We start from the raw sequence: 21,154 nt of genomic DNA, 5'->3' as shown, positions 1-21,154 counted from the left end.
CCCTTGTTTTCCGTATTCCCCAGGGAGACGGACAATAATGTGAATGTGGAGAGTGAAAAAATGGGGTTTGTTGAGAGCGCTCCTGAGTGACGACGGCGGTCAAATAAAGCAGAGGTCTGAGCCAGCACTTATGCAGGACTAACGTTTATTGCAAAAAGAAGTCAAACAGGTAAAACAGGACAACGCGTTTCGGCGCTCACTGGCGCCTTCCTCAGCTCCACAATAGTAGCTACAGAAGGAACATATACATATACATAAATGTCAAAATAAATGAATAGAAATACAGAGACCTAAAAAGCACACATTAAAAAAGGTAAATAATGGGGATGACCAGGAGGGTCATAAAACAAGTGGTCTAAAAACAAGTAAAAACCAACAAGTGGAAGAGGACTTGAATGTATAGGCTTATATGGAGGGGGTTGTGAATGCACACCATTTACCATGTCCCTAGGCATGTGGATGCGGACATGGGACATGTGCAGGGGCTTATAACAGGAATGTAGAATGGTGTATTAACAAACAGACAAGTGTTGAAAAGGTGGGAATTGGAACCATGATATGGTGGACCAATCCACCTGACGGTGAAGCAGTGGGCGGGCTGCACCATAATGGTGATTCATATCCATATCCAGCCTAGGGAGGGTTTGGGGGGGGGACTCCATGGCTGTATTGCAGGCAGGCGGGTCCACAGCGCAACGGTAAGATGCCTGGTATCAGGGCTGTGAGCCGGGGTGGGGCATCTGGACGGGGAACGAAGTCTCCCAGAGCACCGTAGGGAGGAGGGTGGGAGGGCTGCGAGCTGGGCTGCGGGCATAAAGTCGGGGAACGTAGGTCCCCAGAGCGCCGCCGGGTAGTTTGGGGGAGGAATGGGTACTTACGTTTGTGTAGTCCTCGCCAGGGTTCCTGCAGACGGGCTTATGGATCCGAAGTGTCGGCGCTCCGTTATATATACGGGTGCCACCACTTGGACTCTGCGACGCGGCATGTGAGGTCCCTTCCAGCCGTGCACACTGAGTGACGCGGCGTGAAGGAAGTCACTTCCGGTCATGCGCTGTAGATAGCGGGATCGCCTGTAATGCCGGGAGAGTGTGGCAGCCACATGTGGTAGCTGATATGCGCGGCAGGCGCATGTTGTGGTTGATAAGCACATGGTGGGGCGCAGTTGGTGTCTGGTACAGACCTCAAAATTGCTCCCAGGGTGGGGTGGGATGGATGTAGGGAACAGAGCCGTTAAATAAAGGATCTGAATGACTGGATTTGATGGATGTTGTCCTGGGGGTGTGTCAGGGGCAAGTGTGTATGGAGGGGTGGGGACTGGAAGGTCTGGCTGGGAAGGGACAGGGGGAGGGTGGAGGGGTTGGTCAGGGTGGGATATGATGGGGCGAGGTGGGGGTGGAAGGGTGGCTGGTGTGAGTCAGGGTGGGGCAGAGTCAGAGGGGTAATGGAGGGGGTGGGGGGAGGAGCCGGGGGGGCAGGGGAGGAGAGCCACAAGGGTGGACAGCGGAAGGGACATGGATGGGGGTGGGAGGGAGAGAGGGGGGGGAAGGGGTTGCACATGGAGGTGTGATCATAACTATGCATTCATTTAAACCGTCCGGCATTAGGCATTTCAATTTGTAGATCCAATAGGCTTCCCGTTTGTTCAGGGCTGCTTGTCTGTTGTCCAATTCAGCGGGGATGTGTTCGATGGGCGTGATCTTCAAACACGAGAAGTCCTTGCTGTGGTCTTCCAGGATGTGTCTTGACACACACTGTTTTAAATAGCCTATTTGATAGTTGTGTCTGTGGCCGTTGAGACGTTTCCTTAGGGTCTGGGTGGTCCTGCCGATGTAGTAGGTGCCGCATACACAGTCAATCAAATATATGACAAACGAGGACCCGCAGTCCATATGTGACTGTATTTTGAATGTCGTGGTAATGTATTTTGAAGTAAAGGATTGTCTTCCGTGTAGAATGGTTTGGCAACAGAGGCATCCTTTGCTCCCACATCTGTAGGATCCCGGAGTGAGGGTGTGTAGCTTTTTCATTTTCCCTTTTCTTAAACGTCTCGGAGCAAGTATGTTCTTGATGATTTGCCCCCGCTGGAAGGTCAATCCAGGTCTTTTTGGGATCAGGTTCTTTAAGATCGGATCTATTAGGAACATTCATCAGACCTCTGCTTTATTTGACCGCCGTCGTCACACAGGAGCACTCTCAACAAACCCCATTTTTTAACTCTCCACATTCATGTTAAGGTCCATTAACCTTTCCTGGTAAGTTTTATCCTGCAATCCATGTACTAGTTTAGTAGCTCTTCTCTGAAATCTCTCTAAAGTATCTATATCCTTTTGGAGATACAGTCTCCAGTACTGTGCACAATACTCCAAGTGAGGCCTCACCAGTGTTCTGTACAGCAGCATGAGCACTTCCCTGTTTCTACTGCTTATACCTCTCCCTATACATCCAAGCATTTTGCTAGCATGTCCTGCTGCTCTATTACATTGTCTTCCTACCTTTAAGTCTTCTGAAATAATTGATCCTAAATCCCTCTCCTCAAATACTGAGGTCAGGACTGTGTCACATATTCTTTATTCTGCCTGAGTGTTTTTATGCCCCAGGTGCATTATTTTGCACTTATCCACATTAAATTTCAGTTGCCAGAGTTCTGACCATTCTTCTAGTTTGCCTAAATCCTTTTCCATATGGCGTATCCCTCCAGGAACATCAACCCTGTTACATATCTATATGTCATCAGCAAAAAGACATACCTTACCATCGAGACCTTTTGCGATATCACTAATGAAGATATTAACCCCTTAAGGACACAGCCCATTTTCACCTCTAGGACGCAGCCCTTTTTTGCACATCTGACCACTGTCACTTTAAACATTAATAACTCTGGAATGCTTTTACTTATCAATCTGATTCCGAGATTGTTTTTTCGTGACATATTCTACTTTAACATAGTGGTAAATTTTTGTGGTAACTTGCATCCTTTCTTGGTGAAAAATCCCAAAATTTGATGAAAAAATTGAAAATTTTGCATTTTTCTAACTTTGAAGCTCTCTGTTTGTAAGGAAAATTGATATTCCAAATATTATTTTTTTTGGATTCACATATACAATATGTCTACTTTATATTTTAATCATAAAATTGACATGTTTTTACTTTTGGAAGACACCAGAGGGCTTCAAAGTTCAGCAGCAATTTTACAATTTTTCACAAAATTTTCAAACTCGCTATTTTTCATGGACCAGTTCAGGTTTGAAGTGGATTTGAAGGGTCTTCATATTAGAAATACCCCATAAATGACCCCATTACAAAAACTGCACCCCCCAAAGTATTCAAAATGACATTCAGTAAGTGTTTTAACCCTTTAGGTGTTTCACGGTAAAAGCAGCAAAGTGAAGGAGAAAATTCAAAATCTTCATTTTTTACACTTGCATGTTCTTGTAGACCCAATTTTTGAATTTTTACAAGGGGTAAAAGGATAAAATTTATACTTGAATTTGTAGCCCAATTTCTCTCGAGTAAGCACATACCTCATATGTCTATGTAAAGTGTTCGGCGGGCGCAGTAGAGGGCTCAGAAGCGAAGGAGCGACAAGGGGATTTTGGAGAGTACGTTTTTCTGAAATGGTTTTTTGGGGGCATGTTGCATTTAGGAAGCCCCTATGGTGCCAAAACAGCAAATAAAAAAAACATGGCATACCATTTTGGAAACTAGACCCCTTGAGGAACGTAAAAAGGAATTAAGTGAGCCTTAATACCCCACAGGTGTTTCATGACTTTTGCATATGTAAAAAAAAAAAAAAAAAATTTCACTAAAATGTGTGTTTCCCCCAAAAATTTCACATTTTTGCAAGGGTTAATAGCAGAAAATACCCCCCAAAATTTGTAACCCCATCTCTTCTGAGTATGGAGGTACCCCATAAGTTGACCTGAAGTGCATTACGGGCGAACTACAATGCTCAGAAGAGAAGGAGTCATATTTGGCTTTTTGAGAGCAAATTTTGCTCGGGGGGCATGTCACATTTAGGAAGCCCCTATGGTGCCAGGACAGCAAAAAAAAACGACATGGCATACCATTTTGGAAACTAGACTCCTTGAGGAACGTAACAAGGAATAAAGTGAACCTTAATACCCCACAGGTGTTTCACGACTTTTGCATATGTAAAAAAAATAATTTTTTTTTACCAAAAATGCTTGATTTAGCAAAAATTTAACATTTTTAAAAAAGGTAATAGCAGAAAATACCCCCCAACATTTGAAGCCCAATTTCTCCCGATTCAGAAGACACCCAATATGGGGATGAAAAGTGCTCTGCTGGCGCACTACAGGTCTCAGAAGAGAAGGAGTCATATTTGGCTTTTTGGAAGCAAATTTTGCTCTGGGGGCATGCCGCATTTAGGAAGCACCTATGGTGCCAGGACAGAAAAAAAAACCACATGGCATACCATTTTGGAAACTAGACCCCTTGGGGAACGTAACAAGGGGTAAAGTGAACCTTAATACCCCACAGGTGTTTCACGACTTTTGCATATGTAAAAAAAAAATATTTTTTTTACACTAAAATGCTTGTTTTCCCCCAAATTTTACATTTTTACAAGGGATAATAGCAGAAAATACCCCCCCAAAATTTGTAACCCCATCTCTTCTGAGTATGGAAATACCCAATAAGTGGACGTGAAGTGCACTGGGGGCGAACTACAATGCTCAGAAGAGAAGGAGCATCATTGAGCTTTTGGAGAGAGAATTTGGCCATGTGCATTTCCAAAGCCCCCCGTGGTGCCAGAACAGTGGACCCCCCACATGTGACCCCATTTTTAAAACTACACCCCTCACGGAAGGTAATAAGGGGTGCAGGGAGAATTTACACCCCACTGGCATTTGACGTATCTTTGGAACAGTGGGCTGTGTAAATTAAAAATTTTATTTTTCATTTTCACAGACCCCTGTTTCAAAGATCTCAGACACCTGTGGGGTGTAAATGCTCACTGTACCCCTTGTTACATTCCGTGAGGGGTGTAGTTTCCAAAATGGGGTCACATGTGGGTATTTATTGTTTTGCACTTATGTCAGAACCACTGTAAAATCAGCCACCCCTGTGTAAATCACCAATTTAGACCTCAAATTTACATGGTGCACTCTCCCTTCTGAGCCTTGTTGTGCGTCCCCAGAACACTTTGCGCCCACATATGGGGTATCTCCTTCCTCAGGAGAAATTGCGTTACAAACTTTGGAGGCTTTTTTTCTTTTACCGCTTGTGAAATTTTAAAGTATGGGGCAACACCAGTATGTTAGTGTACAAAAATGTTTTTTTTTTTACACTAACATGCTGGTGTAGACCCCAACTTTACCTTTTCATAAGGGGTAAAAGGAGAAAAAGCCCCCCAAAATTTGTTAGGCAATTTCTCCCGAGTACGGCGATACCCCATATGTGGCCCTAAACTGTTGCCTTGAAATACGCCAGGGCTCCAAAGTGAGAGCGCCATGTGCATTTGAGGCCCAAATTAGGGATTTGCATAGGGGTGGACATAGGGGTATTCTAAGCCAGTGATTCCCAAACAGGGTGCCTCCAGCTGTTGCTAAACTCCCAGCATGCTTGGACAGTCAATGGCTGTCCGGAAATGCTGGGAGTTTTTGTTTTGCAACAGCTGGAGGTTCCGTTTTGGAAACACTGCTGTAGGATACGTTTTTCATTTTTATTGGGGGGGAAGGGGTGGTGGGGGGGGGGGGCAGTGTACGTGTGTATATGTAGTGTTTTACTCTTTATTTTATGTAAGTGTAGTGTTTTTAGGTTACATTCACACTGACGGCGGATTACACTGAGTCTCCCGCTAGGAGTTTGAGCTGCGGCTGCTGCAGCTCAAACCTGAAGCAGGGAATTCACTGTAATCCGCCGCCAGTGTGAATGTAACCTGTACATTCACATGGGAAGGGGGGGGGCAAAACTACAACTCCCAGCATGCACTGACAGAACGTGCATGCTGGGAGTTGTAGTTTTGCAACAGCTGGAGGCACACTGGAAAATACTGAGTTGGGTAATAGAACCTATTACCTAACTCGGTATTTCCCAACCAGTGTGCCTCCAGCTGTTGCAGAACTACAACTCTCAGCATGTACTGATTGCCAAAGAGAATGCTGGGAGATGTAGTTATGCAACAGCTGGATGCACGCAAGTACAACTCCCAGCATGCCGAGACAGCCATTTGCTGTTCCTGAATGCTGGGAGTTGTAGTTTTGCAAGATTTAGAGGGGTTCAGGCTGGAGATCACTGACAGTGGTCTCTAAACTGTGGCCCTCCAGATGTTGCAAAACTACAAATCTCAGCATGCTAAGACAGCAAACTGCTGTCTGAGCATGCTGGGAGTTGTAGTTTTGTAATATCTGGAGGGCTACAGTTTAGAGACCACTGTCAGTGATCTCTAGCCTGAACCCCTCTAAATCTTGCAAAACTACAACTCCCAGCATGCCAACACAGCAAACAGCTGTCAAGGCATAGTGGGAGTTGTAGTTTTGCAACATCTGGAGGGCGACAGTTTAGAGACCACTCTCTAAACTGTCGCCCTGCAGATGTTGCTAGGCAACAGACTCTGCACACGCGGCGTCATACTTACCTCCACCGCCGCCGTGATCACAGCCGCCGCCGCCGCCGCCGGGTAAGTGATCGCCGCCGCCGCCGCTACTGCACGGTTCCCCCCCGCTGTGCCCGGACACCGATGGGCGGGCATAGCGCGGGGAACCGAACTTTAACCCCCCCGCCCCCAGTCTGCTATTGGTCGGCCGCTCCGCCGATCAATAGCAGGGATAGGAGGGGTGGCAACCCTGCCACCTCACTCCTATCTCTTCAAGGGGGATCGAGGGTGTCTTGGACACCCCCGATCCCCCTTATTTTATCGCGGCGCCGCGATTGATGGGCAGGGGGAGAGCGCTCCCCCTGCAAACACCATAGATGCCGTGATCAGACTGATCACGGCATCTATGGGGTTAATGCTGCCGGGACCGGCGCGATCGCGGCCCCGGCAGCTGCGGTGGGACTCCGGCTGTGATTGACAGCTGAGTCCCACCCGCGATCTCCTGCGCTGCCCGCGGCAGAGCAGGAGATCGCTTGGACGTATGCATACGTCCATTTGCGCGAACGTGTAATTCGCCTGGACGTATGCATACGTCCAATAGCGGGAAGGGGTTAAATAAAATTGGTCCCAGTACAGATCCCTGAGGTACCCCACTGGTAACAAGACCTTGCTCTGAATGTTCTACATTGACTACAACCCTCTGTTGTCGGTCACTCAGCCACTGCCTTATCCACTCAACAATATGGGAGTCCAAGCTCAATGACTGTAGTTTATTGTTAAGTCTTCAATGTGGGACAGTGTCAAAAGCCTTACTAAAATCTAGATATGCGATGTCTACTGCCCCTCTGCCATCTATTATTTTAGTCACCCAGTCAAAAAAATCAATAAGATTTGTTTGGTATGATCTCCCTGAAGTAAACCCATGTTGTTTTTCATCTTGCAATCCATGGGATTTTAGATGTTCCACAATCCTATCCTTTAGTAAGTGTTCCATTAATTTCCCCACTATTGATGTCAGACTTACTGGCATATAGTTGCTTGATTTCTCCCTACTAGCTTTCTTGTTGTTACACCGAGCGCTCCGGGTCCCTGCTCCTCCCCGGAGCGCTCGCGGCGTTCTCCTCTCTGCAGCGCCCCGGTCAGACCCGCTGACCGGGAGCGCTGCACTGACACTCACGACAGGGATGCGATTCGCATAGCGGGACGCGCCTGCTCGCGAATCGCATCCCAAGCCACTTACCTGTTCCGGTCCCCGGCTGTCACGTTCTGGCGTGCGCGGCTTCACTCTCTAGGGCGCGTGCGCGCCAGCTCTCTAAGATTTAAAGGGCCAGTGCACCAATGATTGGTGCCTGGCCCAATCAGTCTAATTGGCTCCCACCTGCTCCCTGCTCATATAACCTCACTTCCCCTTCACTGCTTTGCCGGATCTTGTTGCCTTGTGCCAGAGAAAGCGTTTAGTGTATGTCCCAAGCCTGTGTTCCAGACCTTCTGCTGTTGCCCCTGACTACAACCTATGCTGCCCGCCCTGACCTTCTGCTACGTCCGACCTTGCTCTTGCCTTGTCCTTTTGTACCGCGCCTGTCTCAGCAGTCAGAGAGGTTGAGCCGTTACTGGTGGATATGATCTGGTTGCTACCGCCACAGCAAGACCATCCCGCTTTGCGGCGGGCTCTGGTGAATACCAGTAGCAACTTAGAACCGGTCCACCAGTACGGTCCACTCCAATCCTTCTCTGACACAGAGGATCCACCTCCAGCCTGCCGAATCATAACACTTGTGAATGGGCACGACATTTGCTATTTTCCAATCTTCCTGGACAACTCCTGTATCTCTCTCTCTGTCCTTCTTTTGGTCTGTGTCCGTCTATTTAATACATTTTATTCATACTTTTCATAGTCTCTGTGACATGACTGAAAACGTTAATATGTGCCCAAAAAGCACATGCTTCTACGTTAATGTAGCAGAGGTCACTCCGATCTGCTACGTTAATGTAGTAGGCTTGCAGTAATGTCAGGCTGTTGCTGCTTAGTTAGTATCTGGCTGAGAACGAAAATGTGGGGAACCTCACACATTTTAGAAAAAATAAATAAAAAAAACACACAGAATTGCTCGTATTTTCATTCTAAGCCAGATACCAGCCAAGCAGCAACAGCCTGATGTTACAAGGGTGGTTGAGGACCATTGTTACTGGCCCTCCCCAGCCTAAATAACGCCAGCCAGTTACCTCCTAGGCCCAGGGGCACCATATTTAAAGGGGTACTACCGTGGAAATTTTTTTTTTTTAATCAACTGGTGCCAGAAAGTTAAACAGATTTGTAAATCACTTCTATTAAAAAATCTTAATCCTTCCAGTACTTTTTAGGGGCTGTATACTAAAGATAAATCCAAAAAAGAAATGCATTTCCTGTGATGTCCTGACCACAGTGCTCTCTGCTGACCTCTGCTGTCCATTTTAGAAACTGGAGAAAATCCCCATAGCAAACATATGCTTCTCTGGACAGTTCCTAAAATGGACAGCAGAGGTCAGCAGAGAGCACTGTGGTCAGGACATCACAGGAAATGCATTTCTTTTTGGATTTCTCTTTAGTATACAGCCCCTAAAAAGTACTGGAAGGATTAAGATTTTTTAATAGAAGTGATTTACAAGTCTGTTTAACTTTCTGGCACCAGTTGATTTAAAAAAAAAAAAAAAGTTTTCCACGGTAGTACCCCTTTAATGCTCTGGGCCTGTTGGTATCGGCTCTTCCCAGTAACCCTGTGGCAGTGGTTACCAGGGTAATAATTGAGGGTTAGCGCTAGCTGTTTTGGGGGCTTCAACTAAGCCCCAGCTTAGTAATGGACTCCGTCTATAAGACAGCTTCCACTACTAAGCCTTAAAAGCAATTTAAAAAAAAACACAAGTGAAAACATTTTTTTTTTAGAAAACAAACACCCCCCACAGCCCTCATTAACTATTTAAAAAAAAAAACGCAGGTCATCGCCATAGTCCACCAAATCTGACGACGTTCTCGGAATTCACGTATCTGAAACGAAAAGATAAGAAAACGGGTTAGTACATTTTTGAGTGTTCCTCCCTGGATATCCTGACTTACCACCCTCATTCCAGCTCTGTCATCTTCCAGTGTAGCTCCATGTCTAGTGACGGAGCGGGAACAGAGGTTGGTAAGTGGTCTTCTGATCACCGTATACAGCCATCTATATAGATGGCTGTATACCCCTAATGAACAAACCAATGCAGCTCAGGGCACACTCAGCTCTGCAACATTAACCTAGTAGAGCTCAATGGCCTCTGCTACATTAACGTAGCAGAACGCAACTGTCTCCACTACCTTAATGTACCAGAGTGCAGTGGCCCTTGCTACATTAATGTAGAAGGAATTACTCACCTTTACTATGCTAAAGTAGCAAAGCACAATTGCCTAGGCTACTTTAGCATAGCAGAGCGCAATGGCTTCTTCTTCATTAACGTAGAAGGACATACTTCTAGCTTAGATTGTAGCGTAGTATGCGTAGCTTAGGTTTTAAAGTGTAATGACCTAGGTTAGATTTTAAAGTAAAGGGACTACAACTCCCAGCACAATGGCCTCTGCTACTTTAATGTAGCAGAGCGCAATGGCTTTTGCTACATTAACGTAGGAGATGGCAACTGCCTCTGCTACATTAACGTAGCAGAGCACAGTGGCATCTGCATCATTAATGTAGAAGGACGTACTCTCCTCTGCTATTTTAGCGTAGCAGAACTGCCTCTGCTACATTAACGTAGGAGAGCACAGTCGCCTCTGCTGCTTTAATGTAGAAGAACACAATGGCCTCTGCTACTTTAATGTAGCAGGGCGCAATGGCCTCTGCTACTGTTGCAAAACTACAACTCCCATCCTGCCTGTACAGCCTTTGGCTGCCTGGGCATGCTAGGAGTTGTAGCCCCTTCACTGTATGACTCAGCTACGCTACAACCCTTTGCTACATTCCCTAAAGTACGTTCCATCTGTCTGTAAAACTAAGCTAGTTACGCTACACTTGTGTAAAACTACGGTAACCTTACGCTACACTACACTGTGTAAAACTACGCTAACAATATGCAACACTAACTATGCCTTAGGCTGCCTTTACTTTAAAATCTAACCTACGTCCTTTCACTTTAAAACCTAAGGTACGCTAACTATGTTAAATCTAAGCTAGCTACACTACACTGATGTTAAACTACGGTAACCCTACCTTTACACTACGTTAAATACACTTGTCTCCCTCCCCGCCTGTTCCACTACACTACCTACTCTAACTACGCACCAGGAGTCCGTAGTAAATTGTGCATGTGCTCACAGTTTACTACGGACTCCCCTGACTAGCACCAGCTCTGCGCTAACGGCGCAGTCCCTAGAAAACTGGGAGCGCATGCAGAAAACTTTACATCACCAGTTCAAATCGAACCAATCCGAACCGTGATTTCTGAAAAGTTTGGCAAGTCTGGCAAACCAAACTTTTCAAAAGTTTGCTCATCTCTACGGTTCAGGAGTTTAGATACCAGTAGATATAAACATAAACAGATATTCACTTTTATAGTATAGATACTATTTTATCAGTAATGCACATTAAAGAAAGTATATGATGTTAAACATTATGTGGATTTTTTTTTTAGACCACTAATAAGAAAAAATCCAGAGCTACAAGACAATTATACATGGATTTCTAATCATCTAGAAGACTGTACAAGTAACCAAGGACCTTGTGGTAACAGAAAAAACAATAAAAATTATTTTTACAAACAAGTACAATTTACATGAAACACAACTCCATCTTGTACCTGTCCCTACAGCTATTGCCTGTGTGTCTCTGTGTGGAGACCAAATACAGAAAGTGTGGGCTGGACAAGCAGGACTATGCAGACTCCTGGCTTATCAATCATCCTGCTGTATGGGTTGGAAGCATGTCACAAAGCCTCACTGCACAGAGCCCTGATTGTCACATTTGGTCTGCTCACAGAGACACACAGGCAATAGCTGCGAGGACAAAAATATAAAAAAAATTTAAACAATGTATATTACAAATATACATATAGAAGGAGATTTATCAAGGGATTTAGAGTTTTTTTTTTTTTGCTTACAAAAGTCACACCAAAAGTCGCACGTGCGCGTAAGCAACTTTTTGGGCGACTTTTGTAGGTAAGCAAAAAATATACCAATCTGCCCTACCTAAGCAATGCTGCCTGCTTTCCTGGCTTCTTTGTCACCTGCCTGTGCCGCACTCCTAGCATGCCCTTACAGTAAGAACATGCTGGGTGTTGTAGTGGTGCAGCATGGGCGGGCAGAAGCTTGTCACCTGCCCGCACATCTCCCGCCCACCCGTGCTGCACCACTACAACTCCCTGCATGTCCTTATTGTAAAGGCATGCTGGGAGTTGTAGTCCTGCAGTGCAGGCATGTGGAAGATGTGCGGGCGGGTGACAAGCTTGTCACATCTTCCGCCCACCAGCGCCGAACCACTACAACTCCCAGCATGTTCTTATTGTAACAGCATGTTGGGAGTTGTAGTCCTGTGTCACCCGCCTGCACATCTTCCGCCCGCCTGCGCTGCACCACTACAACTCCCAGCATGTCCTTATTGTAAGGGCATGTTGGGAGTTGTAGTCCTGCGGTGTGGGCAGGCGGGAGATGTGCGGGCAGGTGACAAGCTTGCAACCCTCCCGCCCATCTCCCGCCCACGCAACAGGACTACAACTCCCAGCATGCCCTTACAGTAAGGACATGCTGAGAGTTGAAGTCCTGCAGCGGGGGCGGGTGATAAGCTTGTCAGCTGACCCCCCCCCCCTGCTGCACGCTGGGAGTTGTAGTCATGCGGCAGGGAGGGTGACAAGCACATCTCTTGCCTGCAGTGTTAAAAGACTACAACTCCCAGCATGTAGGGAAGGCATGCAGGGAGTTGTGGTTATGCAGCGAGGTAAAGGAGAGATTGTTGGGGAGTGCTTTTTTAAAATAAAAGTTGTTTTAAACATGTTGTGTTTTTTTATTTATTTTTTATTTACTTTACAGGCTTAGTAGTGAAAGCTGTCTTATAGACAGAATCCATTACTAAGCCAGGGCTTAGCGTTAGCCCCAAAAATAGCTAGCACTAACCTCCTCCAATTATTATCCCGGTACCCACCACCACAGGCGTGCTGGGAAGAGCCGGTACCAGTAGGCCCGGAGCGTCAAAAATGGCGCTCCTGTGTCTGGGTGGTAACAGGCTGGCATTATTTAGGCTGGGGAGGGCCAGTAACAATGGTCCTCGCCCACCCTGGTAATGTCAGGCTGTTGCTGCTTGGTTGGTATCATGCTAAGAATGAAAATAGGGCGAACCCTACGCAGTTTTTTTTTTTATTTATTTATGAAAAAACGTGTGGGGTTCCCCCTATTTTTATTCTAAGCCAGATACCAACCAAGCAGCAATGGCCTGACTATACCAGGGTGTGCGAGGACCATTGTTACTGGCCCTCCCCAGCCTAAATAACGCCAGCCTGTTACCGCCTAGGCCCAAGAGCGCCATTTTTGATGCTCTGGGCCTCTTGGTACCGGCTCTTCCGAGCACCCCTGTGGCGGTGGGTACCGGGGTAATAGTTGGGGGTTAGAGCTAGCTGTAATTGTGGCTAATTCTAAGCCATGGCTTTGTAATGTACTCCTTCTATAAGATATCTTCCACTACTAAGCCTGTTAAGTAAATAAATAAAAAAGCTGCTAAGCCTGTTATGTTTTATAAATGTGTTTATTTTATTTATTTACTTATTTTAAAAAATACTCCCACACAAAACCTCGGTAACCATTTTATTAATATTAAGCAAAAAAAAAAAAAACACTGGTTATCATAGTAGTCCCCCAAATCTGAAGTAGTCCACAGGATACACAGATCTAAAATGAGAAGAAAAAAAACAAACAAAAAATGGGTTAATACATTTAGGGTGGAAAAAGTGGTAAAAAATGTAATAAACACACACACACACACACACACACACACACACACATTACAGTGTATGTGTATGTATGTATGTATGTATATACATATATAGTGAGAAAGTGAAAGGCATCGTGGTGGATGGGTGATATGTGTCACCAAGGCTCCTGGCTTTGATGAAGTAAGAGCCAGTATTATTCAGTGTCTGTACTGCAATGCAGACTGACACTATGGCCGTAGTATGGCTGGAAGGCCAATCCAGGATGGCCTTAAAGCTAGGCTGCCTCACCAGCTGAGGGGGATTTGCTAGTTGCAGCTCACAGTGCCAGAGAAAGCTGTATGTGGAGTTCTTCCCTGTGGTTGCTCCAAGAGTGGAAGTTGCTGAACAGCCCAGCTGGAGGTCTGGAAAAGTCTTGCTTGATGCCGCATGGCATGAACTCAGGTGTGAACAAACACCTAGGAAATACAGGTGGACTTTTGTTATGTTTTCCTTTGTTCTGCGTTTAAAGACTATTTGCCATGTGCCGAGCGTGAATAAGACACTGAACTTTGATTTATAAGAACTGTCTCCTTGCCTCTATACTGCAACTGCATCTATCTGCAAGAGCGAGTCACCCCATCTGGTGGAGGATGTGGGCAATGCAGTGAGGTCAGCGTTTGAGTTGCAGCACGCTGTCTGCTAAGAACTGAGCCTGGGATAACCTGTTGGAGTGGTTGCTAGTGGCAACATCCCTGCCGACAAGTGTCATCAAAATGGAGGCAGTTATAAAAGCACTCAACAGGAGTCCACCAAGCAACAGCAGGAGGCCTACAAGCACCAGCAGGAGACCAACCAGCTACTGCTACAGCAGGTGATGGCGCTTCAAACTGCAGCAACGACCTGGACCACCCCTGATGCCCGGAAGGCTGTTCGGATGGGTATGCCAAAGATAACTCCCGCGGATGATGTTGAGTCCTACCTGGCGGTCTTTGAAAAAGTGGCCGTGAGGGAGAGGTTACTCCGGGACTAGTGGGCTGCTGATTATGACACCGTCAAGGGTGAGATCTTGGCAAGACGGGCGTAAATGTGTGGGTCCGGGCCCAGCGAGTAAGGCAGTGGGTATATAAATGAAAACAAAAAGTTCTTTCAGCTCACCTCCTCCACGGTCTGCACGGACTTCAAGCCTGGCCCGGCTTCATACGTGTAAGCAATTGAAGAACGAGGTAGTCCAGCAGTACCTTTAAAATTTTGAATCTTTATTCGTTTCTTTAAAATCCAGAGCACACTCCAAACACCATCACCATGCCGGCAGGCGACTCACATGGACGTGTTTCGAACGCATGCGCGTTCTTGATCATGCGTATGCGTTCAAAACGCATCCATGTGAATCGCCTGCCGGCATGGTGATAGTGTGCTCTGTATTTTAAAGAAATGAATAAAGATTCAACATTTTAAAGGTACTGCTGGATTACCTAGTGGGTATATAAGTCTGCTGAGCCTGTCTGGCCGTAATATTATGACTTATTGCAGCGGCTGCAGAAGTGGCTGCAGCCGGAGGTCCTGAGTCCCACTGCCATGCTGGACCAACTCCTGGCCGATATGTTCTGGAGGGCTCTGCCTTACAACCTCCAGAGCTGGATTGGCCAGGCGTCACCTAGCAATGCTTTGGGTATGGTAGACCGCGTGGAGAGGTACAAGGCCACCACCCAACTGTGGGAGGGGGCGGTTGAATCCAGGAGGTCCCCACCCTTGCCCAGGCATATGAAAAGCCCAAAAAACCCTGCCCCGTTGTTATGTTGGGACTGTAATGAACCTGGACATGTTAAGGCTAATTGTCCCCGGTGACAGGAACTGATGCACGCAAACTATGCGCTACGGCCATCCCTGTATGCCCAGAGACTGGGCCACAGGTATCCCCAGGGCAGGAAACTCGGGTCACCTCTGCCAGGTGAAGGTGGGAGGTTGTGGCCGTTGCTACAAAGCTACCACATGAACTGATTATTGGGAGAGACTTTCCAGAGTTTGTGTCTTTGTGGTCCCAGTTAAGAACTCCTCAGACCTGTGAGGCAGGGGTGTCCCCAATAGACTGGCCCTACTCAGGGGTGACCCTGGAACCCTGGGAACTTGAGTCAGAAGCAACCACGGTTGGAGTGACCACTCCTACAGTGGAAGAGACGGAATCATCTCCACTGCAAGTGATGGTAGGAGATGTAGAGGAGCTGCCGTCAGATCCCGAGTTTGCAGACCTCAATGTCTACGGAGAAAAATTCGGTACAGCACAGCACCAAGACCCGACATTATCGCAGGCCTGGGAAAATGTCTTAGTTGTAGAAGGTGCACCACAACAACCGGGGGACTAGACTGTGTACCCCCGCTTTGTAGTCCATCAGGGGATGCTGTACCTGGTAAATCAGGTGCAGGGTGAGAATGGGGAACAATTGGTGGTGCCTAAAGCGTATCGGAGACTGGTGTTAGAGTTAGCCCATCAACATGTTCTAGGGGGCCCCTGGGCCAGCAGAAGACGCAGGACCAAATTTTGCAGTGTTTTTACTGGCCCAGTGTGTAGTAAGAGGTCAAGAGGTATTGTGAATCCTGTCCAACATGTCAAATAACTAGCCCCCAGCCACGTTACCATAATCCCCTGGTTCCCCTTATGATTATTGAGGTCCCATTTGAACGGATCGCTATGGATCTGGTAGGTCCGTTGCCAAAATCTGCTAGGGGGCACCAACACATCCTGGTAGTCCTGGACTATGCGACTAGGTATCCCTTGGAGCTGCCTCTTCGACATACCTTGGCCAAACTCATAGCTAAGGAGCTAATGGAGATGTTTTCCCGAGTGGGCTTACCTAAAGAGGTGTTGACTGACCAAGGCACCCCGTTTATGAAAGAACCTAGTAAGTTACTGCAGGTAAAACAGCTACAGACCTCCATGTATCACCTGCAAATGGACGGCCTGGAAGAAACGTTTAACCAAACATTTAAAAAATTTGTTGAAGCGGGTGGTGGCTAGAGATTGGAAAAATTGGGACCTTTTACTACCTTTACTGGGTTCTCGCCCTTTGAACTGCTATACGGAAGACATCCACGTGGTCTGTTGGACATAGCTAAAGAGTCATGGGAACAACAGCCCACACCACACAAGTGTGTAATTGAGTATGCCATGCAGTTGCCGGAATGGATGGAAACAGTGTTGCCCTTGGTTAGGCAACATATGGAGGCAGCTCAGCGAGCTCAGAGCAGAGTTTATAATCGCCAGGCTCAGGTTCAGAATTTTAACCCGGGAGATCGGGTTCTGGTTCTGGTTCCAACAATCGACAGTAAATTTCTGGCTAGGTGGCAAGGTCCCTATGAAGTGATCAAAAAGGTAGGTGAGGTGACATACATGGTACACCAGCCTGGGCGAAGGAAGCCAGAGCAAGTGTACCATGTAAACCTGTTGAAACCTTGGAAAGATAGGGAGACTGATATGGATGACAGCCCCTGGCCAGGTTTGTTCTGATGGAGTTTCCCGTCCCTCAGTCTGGTGCGAGGGAAGCGGTTGCCACAGTGAAAATTGCTGACAGCCTTTCCTTTCAACAGAGGCCAGGGAGTTCATCAGTAGGAACACTGATGTGTTCTCAGACTTTCCTGGGCATACTTCTGTCATCTGCCATTACATTGTCACCGAACCACAGGTAAAAATACGGTTAAAACCATACCGGGTACCTGAGTCGCGGCGACAAGCCATTTCAGAAGAAGTACAGCAGTTGTTAAAGCTGGATGTCATCGAGGAATCAAAGAGTAAGTGGGCCAGTCCGATAGTCCTAATACCCAAGCCAGACTGTACGTTGAGGTTCTGCAACGACTTCCGCAAACTTAATGCGGTGTCCAAGCTCGATGCATACCTCATGCCCCGAGTTGATGAGCTTATTGAAAGGCTAGGACAGGCTCAGTATTTTTCTGATTTGGATCTCACTAAAGGGTACTGGCAGGTCCCTTTGATGGAGGCTGCCAAAGAGAAAACAGCCTTTTTTACACCAGAAGGTTTGTTCCAGTACAAGGTGTTACCCTTTGGTTTACATGGTGCCCCCGCTACGTTTCAAAGGCTAATGGATATTGTACTTCGGCCACATTGTTGGTATGCCTCAGCTTATCTGGACGATATCATCCACAGTACAGACTGGAAAAGTTGCCTTCCAAAAGTACAGGCAATGGTAGACTCCCTAAGGAAGGCCAGGTTAACTGCTAACCCCAAAAAGTGTGCCATAGGGTTGATAGAGACCAAATACCTGGGGTATGTCATTAGGTGTGGAGTTTTCAAACCCCAGGTAAACAAAATATCGGCCATCCGGAATTGGCCCTGACCTGTCACTACCCGACAGGTGAAGTCGTTCCTAGGAATGGTGGGTTACTATATTATGATCTTCCCAGTGCTTGCTCCCAAAAGTGTAAGCTACTGAACAGCCTAGCTGGAGGCCTGGAAAAGTCTTGCTTGATGCCGCATGGCATGAACTACAGGTGGAATTTTGTTACATTTTTCTTTGTTCTGTGTTTAAAGACTGTTTGCCGTGTGCTGAGTGTGAATAAAACACTGAACTTTGATTTATAAGCACTGTCTCCTTGCTTCTATACTGCAACTGCACCTATCTGCAAGAGTGAGTTTTTTTCACAGCTGCGACTTGAGCTGGGGTTACAAAGACTGGTTTTTGCTTATACGTGCTAAAAAATGGAATTCAAAAGTGATTTATTGTTTTTTGCTTATGTGAGCTAAATTTATCAACCCCCTGTGATACTATAATTAATACGTCATACATAAGCAAAACCATAGCAAGAAAAAAAATGCCTACAGAACTTGCTTACCAAAGCAACAATGATAAATGTCCTTCATAATGTTATTTTCTACATTATGTAAAAAAGTTTTTGCTAATGACAGATTAACTTAAATTTTTATAAAATGAGTTAATATCAGGTTATGGGCGGGATGATACAGTCAGGGAGTGTGTAATAAGCATACAAGCCTCTCACTGTAAAACTTTCACACCCCTTGACTGTATAACCCTGCCTATGACTTAATATTTACTCCCATTACTAAAACTAAGTTCATGCCCATTTGACTAATTCTGAGTTGTCAGGCAAACTATGAACCCTCCTATCTCTGGAATAGGAGGGCACATCAAAAAACTGTTAAAAGGTGTGGGATCGGGTCACCCTAAGCTGTTTGATGACAGCAAAATCTAAACATTTTTGGGTTGGCGACAGGTCCTCTTTAATGAGCCTAGAAATTTTTAAAGTGTGTCAAAAATCTGCTGACAATGCCGTATACATGTTATATAATGGCCAGAAATAGTGCCGCTTCTCATGTAAACATAGGTTTTCCTGAAAAGTCACCTGAAATTACAGGTACGCTTTGTAGCCAACTTCTCATTTCCAAAATACAAGCACATTTTTGTTTCCTTCTCTTGAATGCAAATCCTGGAGTGACTACAGGCCTAATGACCAAAATGTATATTATCATAGCAAACTTTAGGTCTGTAGACCCTTGGTCGGGCTGAGACTTGTGATCTTGATACAGACACAAAAATTAAAGGGGAACACCGGTGGAAACAAGTGGAAAACGAAGGCTTTAAAATCAACTGGTGCCAGAAAGTTAAACAGATTTGTAAATTACTTCTATTTCTAAATATAAAGCCTTCCTGTACTCATCAGCTGCTGTATACTAGAGAGAAAATCGTGAATTTCTTTCCAGTCTGACAACAGTGCTCTCTGCTGACACTTCTGTCCGTGTCAGGAACTGTCCAGATTAGAAGCAAATCCCCATAGAAAACCTCTCCTGCTCTGGACAGTTCCTGACACGGACAGAGGTGTCAGAAGAGAGCACTGTGGTTAGACAGAAAATGAATTCACGTATTTCTCTGTAGTATATCTGTAGTATACAGCAGCTAATAAGTACTGGAAAGGTTAGGATTTTAAAGTATAAGTAATTTTACAAATCTGTTTAACTTTCTTGTACCAGCCTAGGATAAGTTCCCACCCAGTTTATTTTCAGTCTCATTCTGGTACTCATTTTTGTCAGTACATGTATTTTTATCAAAATAAGAAGAGCTATTGACACAGAGAAATATGAAAATGGAAAGACTTTTTCTTTGTATTAAACTTACTCCTGGGAATATGGGAATATAGCCTTGGAGTGTTGTTAAACTCTGGCAAAAGCCATCTAATGTACAGCATTTTTATATACAGCTTGGAGCTAATTATGAAAGTACTCTGGTTTAAAAACAAACATCTACTTACCCTCTTGCCCCCCCATCCCCCTTGGTTCCTCCGTTGCCCTCTTGCAGTCCAAGGGGCACTCCTTTTCCGGGTTCCATGTGATCAACACATCACACCACGGCTCGGCTACACTACGGCTCCAGGAAGAAGCCTGGGGGCAGGGCTTAATAAGTTAATATATCAGATTGGCCCCAAGAAATCACTTGCCAAGGCGGGACATCACTTCGGGCAACTGAGTCACCATGGGAGGGGCAGAAGGTAAGTAGATGTGTTTTTTTTTAAAACCTGACAGAATGATAAATATGTTAAAAAAGAACCCTATCCCAGAGTATTCCTTCAATTAATTACCTAATGATTACTGTATAATATATCTTTTTCACTAATAGGAGGATTTTCTGAGACATATGCTGCATTGTGTGATTACAATGGATTTATTGTTCGAGAAGAAATTCAGTGGGTAAGTGTATTATGTTTCCTACTTATAAGACACTTATTTAATGGATAATCTTTTGATAGTCAAAGAAAAATATACAGAGAAAGTGACCTCTCGTAATGCCTGCCCATTTGAGCTTCCTTGTCTCTGTCCCCTTCTGCTCTCAAATGCCCGCCCACCTCATACAGTGGAGATCAAAAGTTTGGGCACCCAGGTAAAAATTTGTATTAATGTGCAAAAAGAAGCCAAGGAAAGATGGAAAAATCTCCAAAAGGCATCAAATTACAGATTAGACATTCTTTTGATATGTCAACAAAAGTTAGATTTTATTTTCATCATTTACACTTTCAAAATAACAGAAAACAAAAAAATGGGGACTGCAAAAGTTTGGGGACCCTGCAGAATTTATAGCATGCACTGCCCCTTTGCAAAGCTGAGACCTGGCAGTGTCATGAATTGTTCTCAATTATCATCTGGGAAGACCAGGTGATGTCTCAAAGGTTTTAAATGCCCAGACTCATCTGACCTTGCCCCAGCAATCAGCACCATGGGTTCTTCTAAGCAGTTTAGAAATCTGAAACTGAAAATAGTTGACGCTCACAAAGCTGGAGAAGGCTATAAGAATATAGAAAAACTTTTTCAGATGTCAATATCCTCTGTTCGGAATGTAATTAAGAAATGGCAGTCATCAGGAACAGTGGAAGTTAAAGCAAGATCTGGAAGACTAAGAAAAATATCAGAAAGAACAATTAAAACCCCACATTTGACTGCACAATCCCTCCAGAAAGATCTGGCAGACACTGGAGTTGTGGAACACTATTGCACTATAAAGAGATACTTGTACAAATATGGTCTTCATGGAAGAGTCATCAGAAGAAAACCTCTTCTATGTCCTCACCACAAAAATCAGCGTTGGAACTTTGCAAATGAACATATAGACAAGCCTGATGCATTTTGGAGACAAGTTCTGTGGACCGATGAGGTTAAAATTGAACTTTTTGGCCGGAATGAGC

The 21,154-nt window shown here is 45.5% G+C and overlaps 1 protein-coding gene across 6 annotated transcripts in view; it reads left to right on the top strand.

The window, feature by feature from the left end:
* LOC130277031 (capping protein, Arp2/3 and myosin-I linker protein 3-like) overlaps positions 1-21,154 on the top strand; it is a 530,598-nt gene that overhangs the window by 126,701 nt on the left and 382,743 nt on the right. For all 6 annotated transcript variants that reach the window (XM_056527256.1, XM_056527257.1, XM_056527255.1 and 3 more), the window contains exons 6-7: positions 11,192-11,283; positions 20,095-20,165. In XM_056527256.1, coding sequence (XP_056383231.1) covers positions 11,192-11,283; positions 20,095-20,165 — 163 coding nt within the window. The remainder of the gene's footprint in view (positions 1-11,191; positions 11,284-20,094; positions 20,166-21,154) is intronic.

Source organism: Hyla sarda, chromosome 6 (genome assembly GCF_029499605.1).
Source record: "Hyla sarda isolate aHylSar1 chromosome 6, aHylSar1.hap1, whole genome shotgun sequence".
Classification (NCBI taxonomy): domain Eukaryota; kingdom Metazoa; phylum Chordata; class Amphibia; order Anura; family Hylidae; genus Hyla; species Hyla sarda.
The sequence above is the reverse complement of the archived record's forward strand: the minus strand, read 5'-3'. Positions and strand labels throughout refer to the sequence as shown.